Raw genomic sequence first — 19,662 nt, 5'->3', positions numbered from 1 at the left:
CAAGCACTCAGTACCACTTCTTGGCGAGATGTAAGAAGCATGCTTCAGTTCTTATTGTAATTCCAGTTGTAATTCATGCATTGAAGCTTCGATTTACAGAGAGGACATGTCATACACCTGATATCCATTCAATTCAATCATTTAATAATTTCCATTTTTGGTTATGGGAAGAACTGAATCTAAAAGAAAACAAAAAATCTAAAAAAGAGTCATTGCGACCTAAAACAGACACATCAAAGCAAGAGTCTGGTAGAAATCAAGCTGAAATCAGACAATATAAAACCAATTGTGATCATGACTTCGGGAAGATCTATTTTGGCACAGCATCCTGCAACATCAATTAATACAACAACAACAACAACAACAAATCTTGCTGCTATCATGGAGAAGTGATAAAAGAAAGCACTGGAGATACACAGTGGCTTAAAAAAAAAAAAAAAAAAAAGCTCTAGAGGAACCATGCTATATTATCCAGAAACACACATTCCTTCACTGAACTCTCATAAGTTGGCCTACAAAGGGGGAAACAAAGAATATGAAGTGTCATTCCACTTCATGTTACAGTTGGCTTTGAAAATCAAACCAAAAATTGATATTATAAGTTGAACAAACTGGACGTACATGAAAAATAGGAAAGTCATGCCTCATGAAATTCCAAAGGGGGTTTCACATTTTTTAACCTAACAGTGGTAATTATATATATAGCAACCACATTTATTTAATGGCATGTCAGATGAGTCAATGATGCCTCTTGACACAAAAACCATATGAAAATTTCTTGGTCTGTACAAGTAGGCTACATTTGTACGTCAGCAATCTCAACCCCTTCTCCCAATGTAAATAAAGAATCCCTAAAAAATAATAATCTTGACAAAAAATGAAAAGTTAGACAGACCATTGCACTTTACTGTCCTGGTAAGATTCAATGGGACCTTCATTGTTCTGTTTACTTGAGTTTTCTCTTTTGAATTCAAAGCCAGCCTGAACAAGGAGTGGATTATCCCTTTAAGGAGGCACATGGAGACTCTGACTGCATTCTTTGGGGGGGGGGGGGGAGCATAAAATGGCTGGTCCAGGGAAAAGAAGAGTAGTGAATTTCAGTTTCATATTTATTACCAAGAGGCACACCAGGTGGTAGAATGATAGAAAGTATTTATGTTTCTCTTAAAAACACTTTCACTGCTGATGAGGATGGTCAGTAAATTTCACTCAAAAGCAGTCCCTCTTCAAATTCTTTAAATTCTTGTTGGTTACGAGTCAAGATTGTACCACAAAATCTGCAGGGGAAAAAAATCTCCATCAACTTCTTGAATATTTCTCACCAACCACTGATCCTGAATACTCTAGATCTGCGATGCGCTGCACAACCAAAGGAGAAGGAGGAAATGAAATCCCACTTCTCCTGTCTGAGTGGATTTACAGCATATGTCCATGAAAAAGTGAAATGCGACATTACTAGTATACTTCCCCTTTCAACAGGAATTATAATAATGGTCTGCAGATAAGGGGAGAATGTCGTCTGGCAAAATTGCATTTTGACGCTACACTTCTCTTTACAGAGACGCCACTAAACAAGCCACATCCTTCCCTTTAAAGAAATTACATTTCACAGAAATTATAGGGGAATGAAAACACTTGGGAGAGCGCATGTGCACTTCACATGAACATTGAGTGCTTGTGATGGTAAAGCTGTCTTGATTTTAATAGTGACCGCAAATGGAAGAGAGGATATGTACGCCTACTGACAAGCAGGTTGAATATCATTTCAACCAAAAGCAACAAATGTGACCCGTCAGTAAAATCTTTACGAAGCATACAGGAATAGTAAGAATGTACAAATTTTTAACTGGTGTCATCAGTTAGTTACCAAATACGTTTGTAGGCCTATTGTAAAAGTGGAAATTTTCATGCCATTTCGCATTACCAGAAACTAATACAAAAATTGAGAGCAAACAGATATTTTTGCTCAGCCTGGGCCTAGTACAGCAAGTTGCATTATGAGATAAAAAAGAATGATTTGGGGGCGTGCAACATATTGCGCTACATAGGCAACTGATTGAGAAGGTTTCCAAGAAAAATCAACATGGACTGATTTTTCTTTTTTCCAAATTACAAGAGAAGCACTTTAAATCTACGAACCGTGCATTCCTATATAATGACTGAGTGTGACCACGAGCCTAATGCAGCGAGTTGCATCACAGGATTTAGAATTACATTTTTGGGGACATGCTGGAGATATATGTACCACCAACATAACTCCAACATAACTCATTTTAGGTGCATTCTCATGACAAAAATTGAAACTTGGGTTGCGATCAGGGTCACGTCTTTTTGATTCAGCGTTCTCACAGTAAACAATTTCAAAACTTTTTGGGTCGCAATTTATATTCACAAAGTGCTGACCTGCGGATGTAGGCCTATATGAATGGTATGCTTTCTACGTCACAAGGCCAATTCAATGTAATGCAGTGTGCCACAGCTGATAAAAATTGCACAGAGCGACACACACAGTGCATTTTGGGATATGAAATTTGCAAAATTTTTTGCTGTCACTGTTAACACAGCACAACTTTGTGTCTCTTTGCGAAAAATTGCACAAAGTATTGCATTATGGATCAAGACTCAAATCTCATGAAATAATACAATATTTCTGTTCTCCCTATAAAAATGTTGAAATTAGAGTCATGATCCTGAACGTGTTATCCTGAATGCATTGAGAATGGTACTATTGGTTACAGCTATGTCATTGAACTGTACGATCTTTATTTTCTAAAACACACACATACACACACTAAACACATAATTTCATACTAAATGCATGGGAAATATTTTAACATGGCTTTGTGAAGAATTTTAGCATTTTGACTGCTTCTTGGACATTCAATCATCAGTGCACAGTGCATGCTTTGAGCTTCATGATATAAAATCATGCAGCTGTAGTCAGACACTCTCTTTGCTTCCAAATCTCACAACTCATAACCACACTCCCACTCAGCAATTCCTCTTGGAATAATAATTCAAGCATGATCAAAACAACTACCAAAAAAAAAATGACAACCAAAGAATTTCTGGAATGTTGGCACCATATCAGTACAAAGCAGACTTTACACACAAAATCTTTGTTATGGTAGAAAGCACATAAATGGCACACTTTACAGACTTTTTTTTTTTTTTTTTGGGGGGGGGGGGGGGTTGTTAAATTCCAAGCCCTGTTATTTCATTTACAATGAGCTTGATTGCCTCTTTCATCATGAATATGAACTTTGACATCTGTCTGGCCTGATGAAACCACACACATTTTAAATTTACAATATCATATCATATCATACACCTTGTAGGCCCCTACATGTATAGTTCTAAACACAGCAGCTCTTCTGAGAGAATCCACACAACATATCTGTTCCTTTTTTATAGGCACAAAGTGGTATTTCTGGTCCAAATAAACACCTCTCCATAATAAGCACTGGGTAGGCCTACTGTATGTGCATCATCTTTTCTACAGAGAAAAGACTGGAAATGTAGCAGGTGACATGAAAAATACACCGCTGTATGATTATCGATATTTCATGACATAATTCACACTCAAATCTTGCATTGTACTTTGTGTAAAGTTTGAAGTACCATCCTAAATATCATGTCATTTGTGGTGTGTTTTGCCCCGTCTTTCATGGTGCATTTTCATTCACATTACAAATTATTGCACAAAATGCTGCAGTATTTCACTGAAACCATGAAGGCACCAATTGTTTTTGGGGTTGCTTACGTCTGGTTTCAAAGCTTGTCCTAGTTTTTCAAATGCTTCGTTATATACTCATTTGTCTTATTACCTGCACACTCTTCAGTGATCTGCACAGCATCGCCGACACTGAGGACCAGTTCATGTGTACCAGTCCCAGGAAAGTTGTAGATTGCTGGAAAGAGAAGGGAACACCAATATCAAAATATCAATATTATCAGTCTATGATGCATCTCATGTGAATATTTTACACTTCAGATGATTCATTATTTTATGTAACAACAAGGTCATACCAAATTTCTACATCAGCTACAGATGATTCTCATTACTCTTGTCAACAAAATCTAAACACTATTCAAAAACACTATCAACTAAAACTAGAAATGTCGCTACAGCGACTGGTTATACCCCCACAAAACAACATTTCGTAAGCTTTGGTCAAAAAACTGAGGAAGTAGTTACAGTTGTAAATCCGCAAGATCTTTCCTTGATCTTCTGCCATTAATATGCCGTTACCATGGCAACGTACTTTCGGGTACTGTCAAAAAATGCGTCTTGCACATCTACAACCAAAGGCACACATCTGTACCAAATTTCATGGAAATTGGGCAAAAACTGAGGAAGTAGTTTGCAACACAAAATTTTCCATCATTTTGGCTCATAATATGTGAGCTGTTACCATGGCAACATACTTTTTGTCACTGTCAAGAAATGTGTCATGCTGACCTATATCCTAAGACAAACATTCAATATGAATTCCATGAGAATTGGAAGAACACTGATGAAGCAGTTTTGCCATGAAGCATTTTGCCCTATATTTTACCAATAACATGCCGTTACCATGGCAACGCACTTTTTGCCACTGCGGAAATATGTGTCTTGCACATTAACATATTCAGATGAACATCTGTACCTAATTTCATAAAAATTGATCAAAAACTGTGGGAGGAGTTCGCGACGCAAGATTTGTACCCATTTTTGCCCATAATATGCCGTTACCATGGCAACGTACTTTTGGGTACTGTCAAAAAATACGTCTTGCACATCTACAACCCAAGGCACACATCTGTGCCAAGTTTTATGGGAATCGGTTGAAAACTGAGGAAGTAGTTCGCGACGCAAGATTTGAAACGGACCGACCGCCCGACCGCCCGACCGACCGTCCGCTGATTCCTATATACCCCCTTCAAACTTCGTTTGGCGGGGGTATAATTATGATTACTTGATTATAATCACAATGGTGAGAGTAATAATCAAGGTAGTTTCAGTAATGGCAATAACAGCAGCACTGATAGTGATCCTTGTAGTGATCATAATCTTCGTAACATCTGTTACAACAATTCTACCGGAATTCAAGGGAAATAGGGTGAGGTAAGGAGTGGGCAGCAAGACACCGTCTGCCAGCTTGACCACATAAAAACAAATCACATCCTCCATCAACTGATAACTTTTTTTTTTTCCAGCTGACATCACAATTCACATTCACGTGATGGAAACTCTAAAGATGAAATGCAAGTGTCTATTGGTCTTTCCATGCAACCATTTTAGACATCTTGGCCTGGCCACACTAATGCACTTTAAATGGAAAAGAGTGAGGGGATCGACAGGGAATCACGAATGTCTGGCGTTTCAACTCTACAATGTACAATGTACAATGTTCCTGACTCTATTTACACATAAGAAAGAATACATTTATATTAAAAGAGGTAGAGGCAGGCGTGAGTAAGCTCTCTCATGAAAATGTATTTACTCTCATGCCACAGTGCAATAAATCCTGCACTACTTCAAATATGAGTGCCCTATATCATCTCTGGTATTGACGCATTCACTGAGTAAGAGTGCAATTAATTGTTATCTATAATAGTTCAAGTTTTTCATATCATTAACCCTCTTGGTTTCATGAAATACCATTGATACATGTATCTCATAAATGCAGCATGGTGGTCAGTGGTAATATTTGTACAGTGTACCAGCATGTATGTGTTGCACAGGACAAGCATGTGACCGGCAGCACAATAAATGCGGACAGGTACAGTACAAATGGACACAGTACATATTATGTATCTGTGCCTAATCTGCAAATAGAACAGAAGCCCCTATACTCTACCCTGGATATTGCTAGATTACATAACAGCAGAGTAAACCATTATAGGCTTTTGGATAGGGCTGTGGCTTCACTGAGTAAACACCCATGACTGAATTATCTCTCTGTGGTAGGGCAGTGAAGTCCCTATCATTTGATGATACAAGGGGACGACAATAGACATTAGCTAATCGCACACATATATTTTGCCTTGGTGGTCACTGCTCAACAATCACTGGTCAGTACAGCTGTCTAAGTAAAGTCTCTGAGGTCAATAGACAGAGATGAAACTGCAATGAAGGAGTATAATGACTGTAAACCCTTTCTCTGTGATATCCTGGAATCATCATACACTTTGCACAGGACCTAACAGGCACATGTAGGCACTGACTAAAAACAAGACAAAGGGCTAGTACAATTTATCTATCAAAATTGCACATGCCTGTCTTTTTATTTGAACCCACAGCTAAAACTCGTTCACAACTACACCATTGTACACGTAATGACACTCATCACAATTCACAATAAGCCTACAAAAGCAAGCAAGGCAATGTAATATATTGTACAAGGCAGCACAAAAGTGACACATGTACTTGCTAATCTAAAATTCACTGGAAAAGTGATAAACATATGTGACCCGCTGCAACAAAAGGATCTGACAGTCGGGGAAGGACAATTTTCTCAAAAATGACATGAGATTATTCCCTTACTCTTTCACTTTAATCGTGACTCATAAAAAGTACTCGGTTGCAAAGATATCAATGATTTTTATTAGCGCATGTCGAGCGGTTTAGGAAATCAGCGTTTCGAGAAAAACGCCTTCAAAGTTTACCTTCCGACGCTATCATGATCAAGGGGAAGCAAGACAGTTTTCGTCGTTTGGCAATAGAAGGTACGCTTCTAGCAACCTCTGCGATGTTCATTCAAGCTTATAGCGCCAGCGGTCTACGCACGACCAATCAGTGAACAGGATGCCCTGCACTGACCAATGAGATCACTTCCTCGTTGCCAGGGGCGGAGTCTAGCTGTGGCGCTAAATCCAAATCTTCAGACACGTTTCTGTTCCGTTGAAAGTCGGAAAATCATGGCCCAGAAAAACGCTTTTTTCTTGCCTTTCCATTGATCATTTAGCTTCGAAATCTCAGCAGAGGATAAAAGAAACATCAGACTACAAAATTATGTCAAAACCTGAAATCCGAACGTTTTGCAGGATTTTGATGATCTGACTTCAAACTCGATTTTCTCGGCTCACCTGCCAGCGACTTTAGGATCCTTTTGTTGTAACGGGTCACATATATTGTGAACCGAAAAGTAATACGCAGAAAAAAAATAAACTGGAGAAACTTTAGAAGCCAACACAGTTGAGAATGACTACTGAGCAAAGCAATACATTTCCCCTGAATTTTCCTCTTCCTTTGAGGTCATACATACCTACCATGTCATTTTATATAGAAATACCTAGCAACATAGATTCCAAAGTGTGACAAGTTTGCAAGCAATCGTTGTAATGCACACTGGGTTTAAGCCTGACTTTTTTCACTTGACAAAATTATAGCATTAGACTCTATGGCCCAATCCTCATTTTGTCTGAGATATTTTATATCATTGATTATGGACACACCCTGTACTCATTACCGGTACTTGTGATCACATGCACTGTGCATCAAGATGCAAACAAATCATACTTCACAGTGATGTAAACTTTATCATGGAAGAACTCACTCATCAATCCCCCTTTTTCTCTCCGATGTGCAGACTATGAAGATACTGTGTATACAAGTAGACTATAAAAACTCTGTGTACCAACTACAAAAGGTAAAAACAAAGCATCTGTGGAGCAACCCGCCCAGTCTGATCTACACAACGGTACGTCCCATCTCCATGGTTTCTGGATTCTAACTGCCTACAATGTATACCTAGATCTCTAGTGCAGAGCAAGCTCATCACCTGTGCCCTCCCGCTCATCTCTATCCCACTAGACTCAAATATAATATGAAGACTTCAATTGTAAACATACCTTTCACAATGAGAGTTGTTTTGTTACAGTATGTAAGCCTACACACATGTACATTGGGGTACGGTGAACAATCAGTCAAATGAAGGAGGTAGACATCCACATTAAATCCCTCAAAAGACATTCCTTGAAACCTTTCATCTTCACGCTCAGTGGCGTAAAATTCCAGGTTAGTTTTAGTTTTCTTTTCACTTTTCTTTTCACTACAGTGTGTGAATTTTGTGTCTACAGTGGATATCTACTGCATTGTAGATCTACTTTTATTTACTGTAAACGTGGAAATTTTCGCGGTACATTAATTTTCGCGGATTTCGCGCTACGTTCGGCTAGCGCGAATTCAAAAACGCGCGAATATATCTTCGCAATTTTCTATGCACATTTTGAACGGCCTGGTGCGCTTCGTCGATGATACTGCTACGTAGTACAGACATGTTTACGCATATAGCAGTATCATCGCACGCACCGCACGCACCGAGTCCACGGCCGATTGGTGTGCTACATCCCCGCGACTACAGTACTAGGCCTACAGTACATGTATCGAGTAAAATACATGCACTATGTAGTTGAGCGCTTGTACTCGCACTCGCGCCGCTCGCTACGTCGCTTATCGTACGCTGGCATCGCTGGATGAAAACAGCGACTGTGTATTAACCCGCTGCGGAGCGCGAATTTAAGAACCCGCGAATATGTTTTCGAGCCGCTCAGCGCGAAAAATTAATCGCGCGAAAATATTGACGTTTACAGTACTACAAGGATGTATTACACCATTACCAGGAGCTTTCATGGTTTGGTTTTAACCAGTACAAGTCCCATACTCAAATAACATTGCTACTATGCAACTCTCTCTCTCTCTCTCTAGCACATAGACTACAGCTATTAAATAAGACAAAAACACATGCATAGTTACAAAACATTAATTTTGTTCACAGCACGTCATCAGTGAAAAGTGTTTAGGCCAGCAGGAAAGAACACACAGACAATATGAATAAAAAAAAGAAGTAGGGCCTATCTGTACAGTTCAAAACTGCATACAATGTATGTACTGAATCCTTGGCGGATTTTGTAGCAAATATGCACAGTGCCGTAAAAACCCTAAGTGGATGTGCCCTGTGCCGAGATTGATTGAATATACAGTTGTGAATATAATCGGAAATGCACTTCTCCTTGCCATGTGCAACATACAATGTATGCGCAGTACTGTGTACAATAGACAGAGTGCTACAACTGTGTATAGTGTACAATGATTGATATAATGTGCAACGTGCATCCACTCTTATGAACTCAAATTGTATTGCTGAACGTATAAAGAGAGCTTTGTATGCTTGGAGTCAATGGCATGGTCACTCCACACAACGACGTCTGTACACTCATCATATATGTAACGACAACAATGATGGAGCCGGGACTCGCTATGTTGGTTACTGGTGTTCGTTTTTATTCGCAGGTTCTGCTCATAACAAGCCCTGAAATGTATAAACATTATGTACAAGGGATAATGAGTACAGTACATTGTCATTGAATACATGAATGAATATTTGACATTATTTTGTTCAATGAAGTTCATCAATATAGCATCGTTATAAATTCTGTATCGACATTCAATAGTATAATTACTGCAACTTGTAATTGGCACATAATTGTTGATAACTGACATTTCAACAGCGAATAATTATTTCTGATAGTTCATGCTATGCTCATTGAGTCTCGTTTCAATTGCATGATTACAGCTATTCCGTTACAGATACATATTTACAATAGCAAATATCTAATTCGCATTAGGTTTCTCTCTATACAGAGTTAAGTTTATGTCTGAAGAATATCCAGTACAGATTCCAATGTGAAAGCGTTTGCATTGGCTTCACTGTAGCTCTAGTTTTCTGCAACAGGTGTTCTATGTGAAAGCTCCTAGGTCGTAAATGTGTCAAGAATGCTCTCTCACTGACCAGAGAGGATTGAATGACCTTAGGTCCAAAGTCCGCTCACTAGGTTAAAGTGAATTTGCTCTATTTTCTAGAATCTTGACGTCAATGTGTTTCTTGCTCGAATGAATTGTTCTACAATACTCTTGAAGTTCATAAATGTCTCTCTAACTAACTTGAGCAAGTAATCATATCACAATAATGCATCTAAGCAAACTAATTAGCACATGTAATTAGCAGATACCACATAATAAAGAAGTTAGCATGATTGCAACTCAATCCAGCAATAAGCGATATTGATATCCAATATACTCTTATACAACTCAACATAATAAAGCAAATTCCATTTGCTCAAGGTACAAACAGTATGCATTCAATACTGGACATATAAGTTCCCTATAGACTTATACTACTAAACTCTCATAAAACAATCATCTTCAATAGGCAAGATATGGAAATAAAAGTGAAGAAGAGTGAAGGAAGAATGGAGAAGAAGAAGAAGAGAGAGAGGGGGGGGGGTTCCTAGTGCATACACCATTATGACTAGAATAGTACATTCACGGGTGTTCACTCCACAATATAATCACACACACCCACAATGGCATCAATCAAGATGTTGTGAGAGCAGGAATGAACATATATTTCCAAATTGTCAAGTCTATCTTTTAACCAGCTTTCCAACAAGTTCTTCCTATTTGTCAACTCAACTCAACTTAACGTCCACTCACATAATGTAGGAGCTCGATAACCGATAAACAATGTCATATCAACCAATCTGAGTCTGAGGCAGGTTTGAGCCATACATTTCAGACGTCAGATATATATGAACGACAATGAAATCTCATGATGTGCCCATGCACATTCGCATCACTCTGTTCAACATAACAGAGGATCCCTATTTCAACTCAATTTGAAATAGCAACAATGTTATCACTGATCTACAGCGCAAGTAGCAGCTCATAGATAATCCTAACACTATCTGGACAACATACTAGACTCGAACTAGACTTCACAGTTTAAGTTTGACAAAGAAGATAACTTACCCCTGCCGGAGACGAAGATAGCTACTCTCACGAATTCTGCTCACAATATGTCTCGATGCTTTCCCGTTGTCAAAGATTCCAATATGAAGTGAGGAGAGGAAAACTTTCTCTATTTATTGGGTTTAGGACCCTTCCCAAAGATATATTTTAACTTTAAATTCCAATCCACCGACGCACAGTTCTACGTCACTTTTACTGCCACTTTGTTTGGGTGGAGGGGCTATAACTGGCTATGAGGTCATAGCTTGACCCAAGGAGGGCAGAGAGTGGACATTATGCCCAAATTTGGCAAGTAAAAGTGGAGAATGTGACCGGAAGGATTGGACTTCCTGAATGACGCAGGGTGACTCATTTTCCAGAAAATGTATTTCTATGTTACTTTTTGTTTTGAATTTTTGGTTCTCAGAAATCTTTCTTTCTCTTTGTTTTGACAAAAACCACAATGTTACACTCTCCCCTGCTTCATGTTGGCATCCCTGACAACATACCACAAACATAATTATTTAATTATATCAATTAATGATACACTTAAGTTCTACCCGAAAGTAGAGTAAGGAGTAGCAAATGCGACTTGCTAACATCCGCCAAAATCTCTTCAGTGACGGTTGGCGGCTTTCCCTGCAGCCTAGCCGAGCGCCTCAGGGATGGAGCTGACTCCGATCCATCTTCCGGGTGCTCCCCTGCTTTTTCCAAAGCAGGGAGGTCGTCCTCCCTCGCGGTGGCTGCCTCGCAGTCATCTGTAACTGGTAGGCCTACATGGTCACTGTCGTTCCGTGGTTGCCGTCTGGGTTGTCATCTATACACGACTGCTCTGGGGACGTCAGGGCTCCTAAGCTATCTCCAGGTTCTCCGTCATCGCATCTGGGCATCATCCTCAATATCCAATTGAGGCCAGAGGAGGAACCACACGCATCCTCGTACAACAGCATTACACTCGCCAGATGAATAGGGATTGCCTGAAGATAGTTCCAGAAGACCAGTCAGCGTCCTTGAAGCTAGATGTCGCTGTTGCTGAAGTTTACCATCTGGACAGGAACTCTTCCCGAGGAGGGCACCCTTACGAAAGTAGGTAGGAGAACGAGTCCATTTGGTAATGTTGAGGTATCCCTCTCCTCAACAACTGCAACTGAACGCTTCCTTACAGTTGAATAGACACGGCCAGAAACCATGAACATGACCGTTCTTCCACCCTTTCCGTCTTCAGCTTACTTCCGTTCAACACCTCGATCTCTGCTGATTTCTCCATCATGTCTCCGGCGAGGGGGCTGTCGATGACCAGTGAACTGCGATCCTGTCCGTGACGCCAATTTTTTTGTAACGACAACAATGATGGAGCCGGGACTCGCTATGTTGGTTACTGGTGTTCGTTTTTATTCGCAGGTTCTGCTCATAACAAGCCCTGAAATGTATAAACATTATGTACAAGGGATAATGAGTACAGTACATTGTCATTGAATACATGAATGAATATTTGACATTATTTTGTTCAATGAAGTTCATCAATATAGCATCGTTATAAATTCTGTATCGACATTCAATAGTATAATTACTGCAACTTGTAATTGGCACATAATTGTTGATAACTGACATTTCAACAGCGAATAATTATTTCTGATAGTTCATGCTATGCTCATTGAGTCTCGTTTCAATTGCATGATTACAGCTATTCCGTTACAGATACATATTTACAATAGCAAATATCTAATTCGCATTAGGTTTCTCTCTATACAGAGTTAAGTTTATGTCTGAAGAATATCCAGTACAGATTCCAATGTGAAAGCGTTTGCATTGGCTTCACTGTAGCTCTAGTTTTCTGCAACAGGTGTTCTATGTGAAAGCTCCTAGGTCGTAAATGTGTCAAGAATGCTCTCTCACTGACCAGAGAGGATTGAATGACCTTAGGTCCAAAGTCCGCTCACTAGGTTAAAGTGAATTTGCTCTATTTTCTAGAATCTTGACGTCAATGTGTTTCTTGCTCGAATGAATTGTTCTACAATACTCTTGAAGTTCATAAATGTCTCTCTAACTAACTTGAGCAAGTAATCATATCACAATAATGCATCTAAGCAAACTAATTAGCACATGTAATTAGCAGATACCACATAATAAAGAAGTTAGCATGATTGCAACTCAATCCAGCAATAAGCGATATTGATATCCAATATACTCTTATACAACTCAACATAATAAAGCAAATTCCATTTGCTCAAGGTACAAACAGTATGCATTCAATACTGGACATATAAGTTCCCTATAGACTTATACTACTAAACTCTCATAAAACAATCATCTTCAATAGGCAAGATATGGAAATAAAAGTGAAGAAGAGTGAAGGAAGAATGGAGAAGAAGAAGAAGAGAGAGAGGGGGGGGGGGTTCCTAGTGCATACACCATTATGACTAGAATAGTACATTCACGGGTGTTCACTCCACAATATAATCACACACACCCACAATGGCATCAATCAAGATGTTGTGAGAGCAGGAATGAACATATATTTCCAAATTGTCAAGTCTATCTTTTAACCAGCTTTCCAACAAGTTCTTCCTATTTGTCAACTCAACTCAACTTAACGTCCACTCACATAATGTAGGAGCTCGATAACCGATAAACAATGTCATATCAACCAATCTGAGTCTGAGGCAGGTTTGAGCCATACATTTCAGACGTCAGATATATATGAACGACAATGAAATCTCATGATGTGCCCATGCACATTCGCATCACTCTGTTCAACATAACAGAGGATCCCTATTTCAACTCAATTTGAAATAGCAACAATGTTATCACTGATCTACAGCGCAAGTAGCAGCTCATAGATAATCCTAACACTATCTGGACAACATACTAGACTCGAACTAGACTTCACAGTTTAAGTTTGACAAAGAAGATAACTTACCCCTGCCGGAGACGAAGATAGCTACTCTCACGAATTCTGCTCACAATATGTCTCGATGCTTTCCCGTTGTCAAAGATTCCAATATGAAGTGAGGAGAGGAAAACTTTCTCTATTTATTGGGTTTAGGACCCTTCCCAAAGATATATTTTAACTTTAAATTCCAATCCACCGACGCACAGTTCTACGTCACTTTTACTGCCACTTTGTTTGGGTGGAGGGGCTATAACTGGCTATGAGGTCATAGCTTGACCCAAGGAGGGCAGAGAGTGGACATTATGCCCAAATTTGGCAAGTAAAAGTGGAGAATGTGACCGGAAGGATTGGACTTCCTGAATGACGCAGGGTGACTCATTTTCCAGAAAATGTATTTCTATGTTACTTTTTGTTTTGAATTTTTGGTTCTCAGAAATCTTTCTTTCTCTTTGTTTTGACAAAAACCACAATGTTACATATACAATCTATAGGTCTTATCATGGCAGCCATGTGTTTTGTCTCCCTCAGTACAGAGCAAAGTTATAGAAGGGGAAAGCATCACTAGCATACTAAAAAAATTCAACCTTTCCTTTTTTTGAACAACTGCTTGTCTGTAATACACTTACATTGTAATACAGGCCAGCCTGTTCATACATGCAATGATGGAAGATACTCCTATTTAAGAATCGATACCACAGTCTACCAAAAATGTGTCGGTCAAATTAATTGCCCTGTCTTTTTGAACAATCAAAAGATACCGGTAATCATTTTTGTTAGTCCTACAAGTTCAGTTAGTACAACAAGCCTATAAAACAAAAATGACACTTTTGATCAGTAAAAAAAGTTGTATGATTCTGCTTTAAATTGACCTGCCCATGAATAAATTTCTGTGAGTATTACCTACCTGCAAGCTAGACTGATAATTACACAGTGTACATGTAACTTCAGTGTGGTCCACTGTAGGACATACTGTACATACAACAATGTATCACTTTAATATGGCATACCATACAACTGAAATTCAGGGTGTCTTGGCCAGCAGTCTATCATTGTCTGGATAACAAACTAGCATTCCTCTACAGAGAGAAAGCCAGAGATGCTGCATACCGAATGTCATAAAACTGTACACTGTATAGTATCAATCCTGTTGCCCACAAATCAGACTTATCAGACAGTTTGTAAATCATACATCTTGCATGTAGTAATTCATAGCATGGCAGCACTTTATGTACATTGTACACTAGAGCAAAGACTAATAATTCATGAATGCATTACAATGGTATTGTCTGGGCAAACAATGCAGAGAAGTACATACATGTAATAGACAGCCTTCAAAATCGGAAGTTCAACATACATGTACTCCCCCCTTTTCCTCCTTGCCTCACTACCCCGTACCAAGTGCTCCCCCCCCCCCAAAAAAAAAAAAAAAAAACAACCTAGAAATTAACCCGTTGAGGAAGGACTGATTTTGCTACAACACGCGTTTTCCATAGACACCTGCCCGAGTATACTCCGGACTCGTCTTCAATGGGTTAATAACACTACATGTACACACAAAGGGTTCCTTGTACTGGTAAGAAATGGATGTTGCCTACTATTTTACCACGTTTCTGTCCTTCATATAAACATGGACCTACTGTAGGTCCATGATATGAATTCAGCTGATATACTGGTATGTGGTGGATCTGTTAAATGGATCACCTACTTCTCATTGGTTTCCCCAATGGTTTGGAAGGCTTCACTCTGTGCACAAATACACAGCAGCAGGAGATCGGTTCCAAAAGTGACCAAGCGTGGAGTTTGAGAGGTAAGTCTTTATTTCCGTGCAATCAAGTGGGGAAACTTTGACATTGAAGGCCGAGTAAGTACCCCATGATATCACCTGGAACTGATATTGCAAAAGTCAACAGAACTACCTGCCCAACAAGAGATATCCTTCAGATATAGCCAAGTAAAGCTTATCATTATTATCACAGGAACTGGAAAAGTATGGTCAATTCTTCATAGCAAGGAGTGTCAGTATAAACAGTACCGAGTGTCAGTAGTAACTTGCAATCAACCATTTTGCTATAAAAGATTGATAAGTAATTTTTACACTGTAGCTAGCTTCTTATGTCATCAATAACAAGTATTGCTGAATTCACCACCAAATGTTGTACGAGTCTGATTATTGTTACAGTTACAATAACCAAGTTGAAAAGCACCATCATGAAGTTTCATTGTTACATGTACATCTTTGAAAAATTTGATAAAAACTCTGGCATTGCAAGTAAACTTCCTGATCTGATCCCAGGACAATATTCTTGAAGCATCTACCAATAACAGGAAGAACACTATGTACAGCCAATAACACCGTTTATACTTGATAGTAACATGCTATTCTTCCGTATCTTAATATGCACGTACTGCATGAAGTAGCAGACAGTAAAACATTCATGAAAATCCTAAGCACTATGGTATGACAACTACATGAAGAAAGTGGCGACATGCACATGTTCTTCAGTTCAAACCCCCTTCCCCCTAAAAAAGAAAGAAAAAAATTGTCTGAATGATAGAAAGGTGAAATGAGGTAAATTTACAATGTATACTTTGAATCTTCCTTCCTCATTCTAAGGGGTGAAGTTGATAAAGTAACCTAGGTACGTACTGCATGAAGTAGCAGACAGTAAAACATTCATGAAAATCCTAAGCACTATGGTATGACAACTACATGAAGAAAGTGGCGACATGCACATGTTCTTCAGTTCAAACCCCCTTCCCCCTAAAAAAGAAAGAAAAAAATTGTCTGAATGATAGAAAGGTGAAATGAGGTAAATTTACAATGTATACTTTGAATCTTCCTTCCTCATTCTAAGGGGTGAAGTTGATAAAGTGACCTACAATTGTAGGTACAGCTGTATTTTGTCTTGAATCACAGCCATAATCTAGGCAGTTCATATCACACTGAGAAACAATTGTATCATAATCAAAGTGTACATTTCACAACAGTATTGTGGAGTACGGTACTACATGTACCATCTGGGGGTCCTTTAACATCATGCTCTTTGCATAATTTCCACAGGCTGTCTGGCAGGGTTTCGCAGGGATGAATCTTTTTATGATACAGACTCATGCGTGAAGCGCACCAGGTTTACACGGACACACACTGTCAAGAATGACCTTAATTTGGTGAGGCACATCAAACATTACTCGCTCTATATTTGACGACAAAATGATGCATGGGTGTAGCACTGTAAAGTATCCTGTGCTCTACCATGCCTCCTGCAGTCCTTGATGTACTAACAAACATGATATTATGTCCTCCTAAAATATAGTAGGCCTACACCAATGAATGAAAGATTTTGATGCTGCCTAGAAGGCCATGGCACAGGGTCAATCCAACCCATACCATTCTCTGCACACTGACTTTTAAAAATGCTCTCACTGTCACAGTTCCATGACATTTACTCCTCCGACAACTGCTCCCATGAAATATCTACACACTATCAAAGTCAAACATAAATTTTACCCTCAAATATAACCCTTACCCTAATCCTACGTAATCTTCGCATCAAACTAACCCTAAAACCCTATCACGACCTTAAAGGCATAATTTGCCATTTACAGATGAAACACAAACCCAGCATTAGTGCTTTAAAGATAATATAAAGTTTTGGTACCTCAAAAGTTTCCCTGAATTTTTGTGTTTCAGGTTAAAGTATGTACCTTTCATATAACTGACACTGTGAGACTTACTCGCCCCAAAGTGCTCTCATGTCTCAGTAATCATGCAATTAACTGCGACCAGCAGCCCCATACGCACAGCATAATGGAGCTTCGCATTGTACAAATGTAGCATTCAGGATCATGACAGATTTTAATCGCGGGTAAATATCAACTTAAAATCCAAAAATTTCTTCAATTTCAAGACTTACCAATTAAGTTGAAGTATTGAAAACAGGCTTCGGGCAATGTTTGGTTCTGCCAATAGTCCCTTTCTGTTCGAATTGATGACTGAATGTGACTCGGTCGAGAGGACCTTGGGAGAGCTACATACACTTAATACTACGGCCAGTGCATGCGCACACAAACATCTTATCCGTTCATGGATTTGAAATTTGTGCGCATGTGATGTGTGCCCATGCGCTGGCCGTAGTATTCAGTGTATGTAGCTCTCCCAAGGTCCTCTCGACCGAGTCACATTCAGTCATCAATTTGAACAGAAAGGGACTATTGGCAGAACCAAACGTTGCCCGAAGCCTGTTCTCAATACTTCAACTTAATTGGTAAGTCTTCAAATTGAAGAAATTTTTGGATTTTAGGTTGATATTTACCCGCCATACTACATCTGTCATGATCCTGGATGCTACAATGCGAAGTCCCATTACGCTATGCGTATGGGGCTGCTGGTCGCAGTTAGCTATGCGTACACGTGTTTTGTATGGGGCTGCACGCTGCTGGTCGCAGTTGTCATGCAATAATGGTTTCGTACAATACGTGTACTACCTCGTCGTCGAACGGCGGCGGCTCTGGTACGAAACCATTATTGCATGATTACTAAGAAATGAGAGCACTTTGGGGCGAGTAAGTCTCACAGTGTTAGTTGTATGAAAGGTACTTTAACCTGAAACACCAACTAAGACAAGGAAATTCAGGGAAACTTTTGAGGTACCAAAACTTTATATTATCTTTAAAATAGTTCTAAAATGTGAGTTAGAGATAGAAACAACCTGCTTGAATTCGTATTGATGTTAAGTATTGTTAAATACACAAAATGTGAACAATAGTTATTTAGAAATGTTTCCAGACTAAACCGTCTACAGTTATGGTTTATTGAGAAAAATGCTGATATCTCCTTATATTTTAGGCTTTATTGCAAAAATTTAATATGATAGGATGTTCTGTGATACAACAGACCTGCTGTACACATATGCATCAAATGTGATATCTTGAACATTTTTAAAATCACTGCTCCCAAAGGTAAACAGGACCTTTAACCCTAACCCTAATCCTTGGAGAAAATATGACCATAGCAACTGTCACAAGAGCAAATGTTGTGTCACCCACTGTCACATCATTTAGGTAGGCCTGTATTTTTAGAGGAGCCATCTGAGAGACCAGACCTCCACCAAACAGCCATGACTAAAATATCGCCATTTCAACACAAACACAGAGGTGTAGGAACATCTACACCATACAATTCTCCAGAATTATGGGGAAAAACAACAGTCAAGTGTATGGATTGACCTCAAAATTGTGTTTTGGGGAGCAGACCTTATGAGACCTTTCAACTATTTCCACAGAAAACCGTGCTCCTCAAATGCTCGCACTGCAGTCAAAGCATGCTCTAAAACATGTACAATTTCTCAAGCGTGATTGCTAGGAACCCAGTAAAGAAGCCACGCCTTCCCTCCTCGTTCTGAAATTCACAACTGCAGAATCTTGGAAGCCTTCCTCCATTGTATATACAGACAATAATTTGAATCATAATTGTAATCATAATTCAACATTGCAATTATGTTTCTCGATCTGCATGAAAACAGCCGTATTTTCCACCATCACTTGGCTGCAAATGAGTGCTTTAAATCTTCAAACACCACATGCCTTGAGAACAAAGACGGGAGAGTGTTCCTGGGCACCTGAGTATGTAGATCTACAAGATAGTGTGTTGAGTTGTAATATAAAATGCATAAAAAAAAAAAATCAATGCACTTTATGCAGTATGCCGTTCACACACGCCACACAGGGTAATGATCTTGAGCTTTACACAAATCAAATTCGACTTATTTTCACATCACGATGCTTATCATGAGGGTTAAAAAGTGTGCGCGTGTGTATCCACACACAAGAATTAGTGGCAAAAATCTATAAATTTCAAAAACTTTTCATTTCACTAGTATGTGACAGGACATTATTTGTAACTGGGTTTGTTCCTGCCAATGTAATATGTTTCAGACATACAGAAAACCGTAACACTTTTTCTACACTGTGGGTTGTCGGGTGTGAGGGACGACTT

The 19,662-nt window shown here is 39.1% G+C and overlaps 1 protein-coding gene across 1 annotated transcript in view; it reads right to left on the bottom strand.

The window, feature by feature from the left end:
• The window catches only part of LOC139727778 (dedicator of cytokinesis protein 1-like), a 136,111-nt gene that overhangs the window by 102,190 nt on the left and 14,259 nt on the right, over positions 1–19,662 (bottom strand). The window contains exon 2 of the mRNA XM_071638754.1: positions 3,828–3,911. Coding sequence (XP_071494855.1) covers positions 3,828–3,911 — 84 coding nt within the window. The remainder of the gene's footprint in view (positions 1–3,827; positions 3,912–19,662) is intronic.

The sequence above is a fragment of the Diadema antillarum genome, unplaced genomic scaffold (genome assembly GCF_040938485.1).
Source record: "Diadema antillarum isolate AM-2024a unplaced genomic scaffold, OU_Dant_1.0 seq00000150_RagTag, whole genome shotgun sequence".
Lineage (NCBI taxonomy): Eukaryota > Metazoa > Echinodermata > Echinoidea > Diadematoida > Diadematidae > Diadema > Diadema antillarum.
Note: the sequence above shows the minus strand (reverse complement) of the source record. Positions and strands in the feature narration are given on the sequence as shown.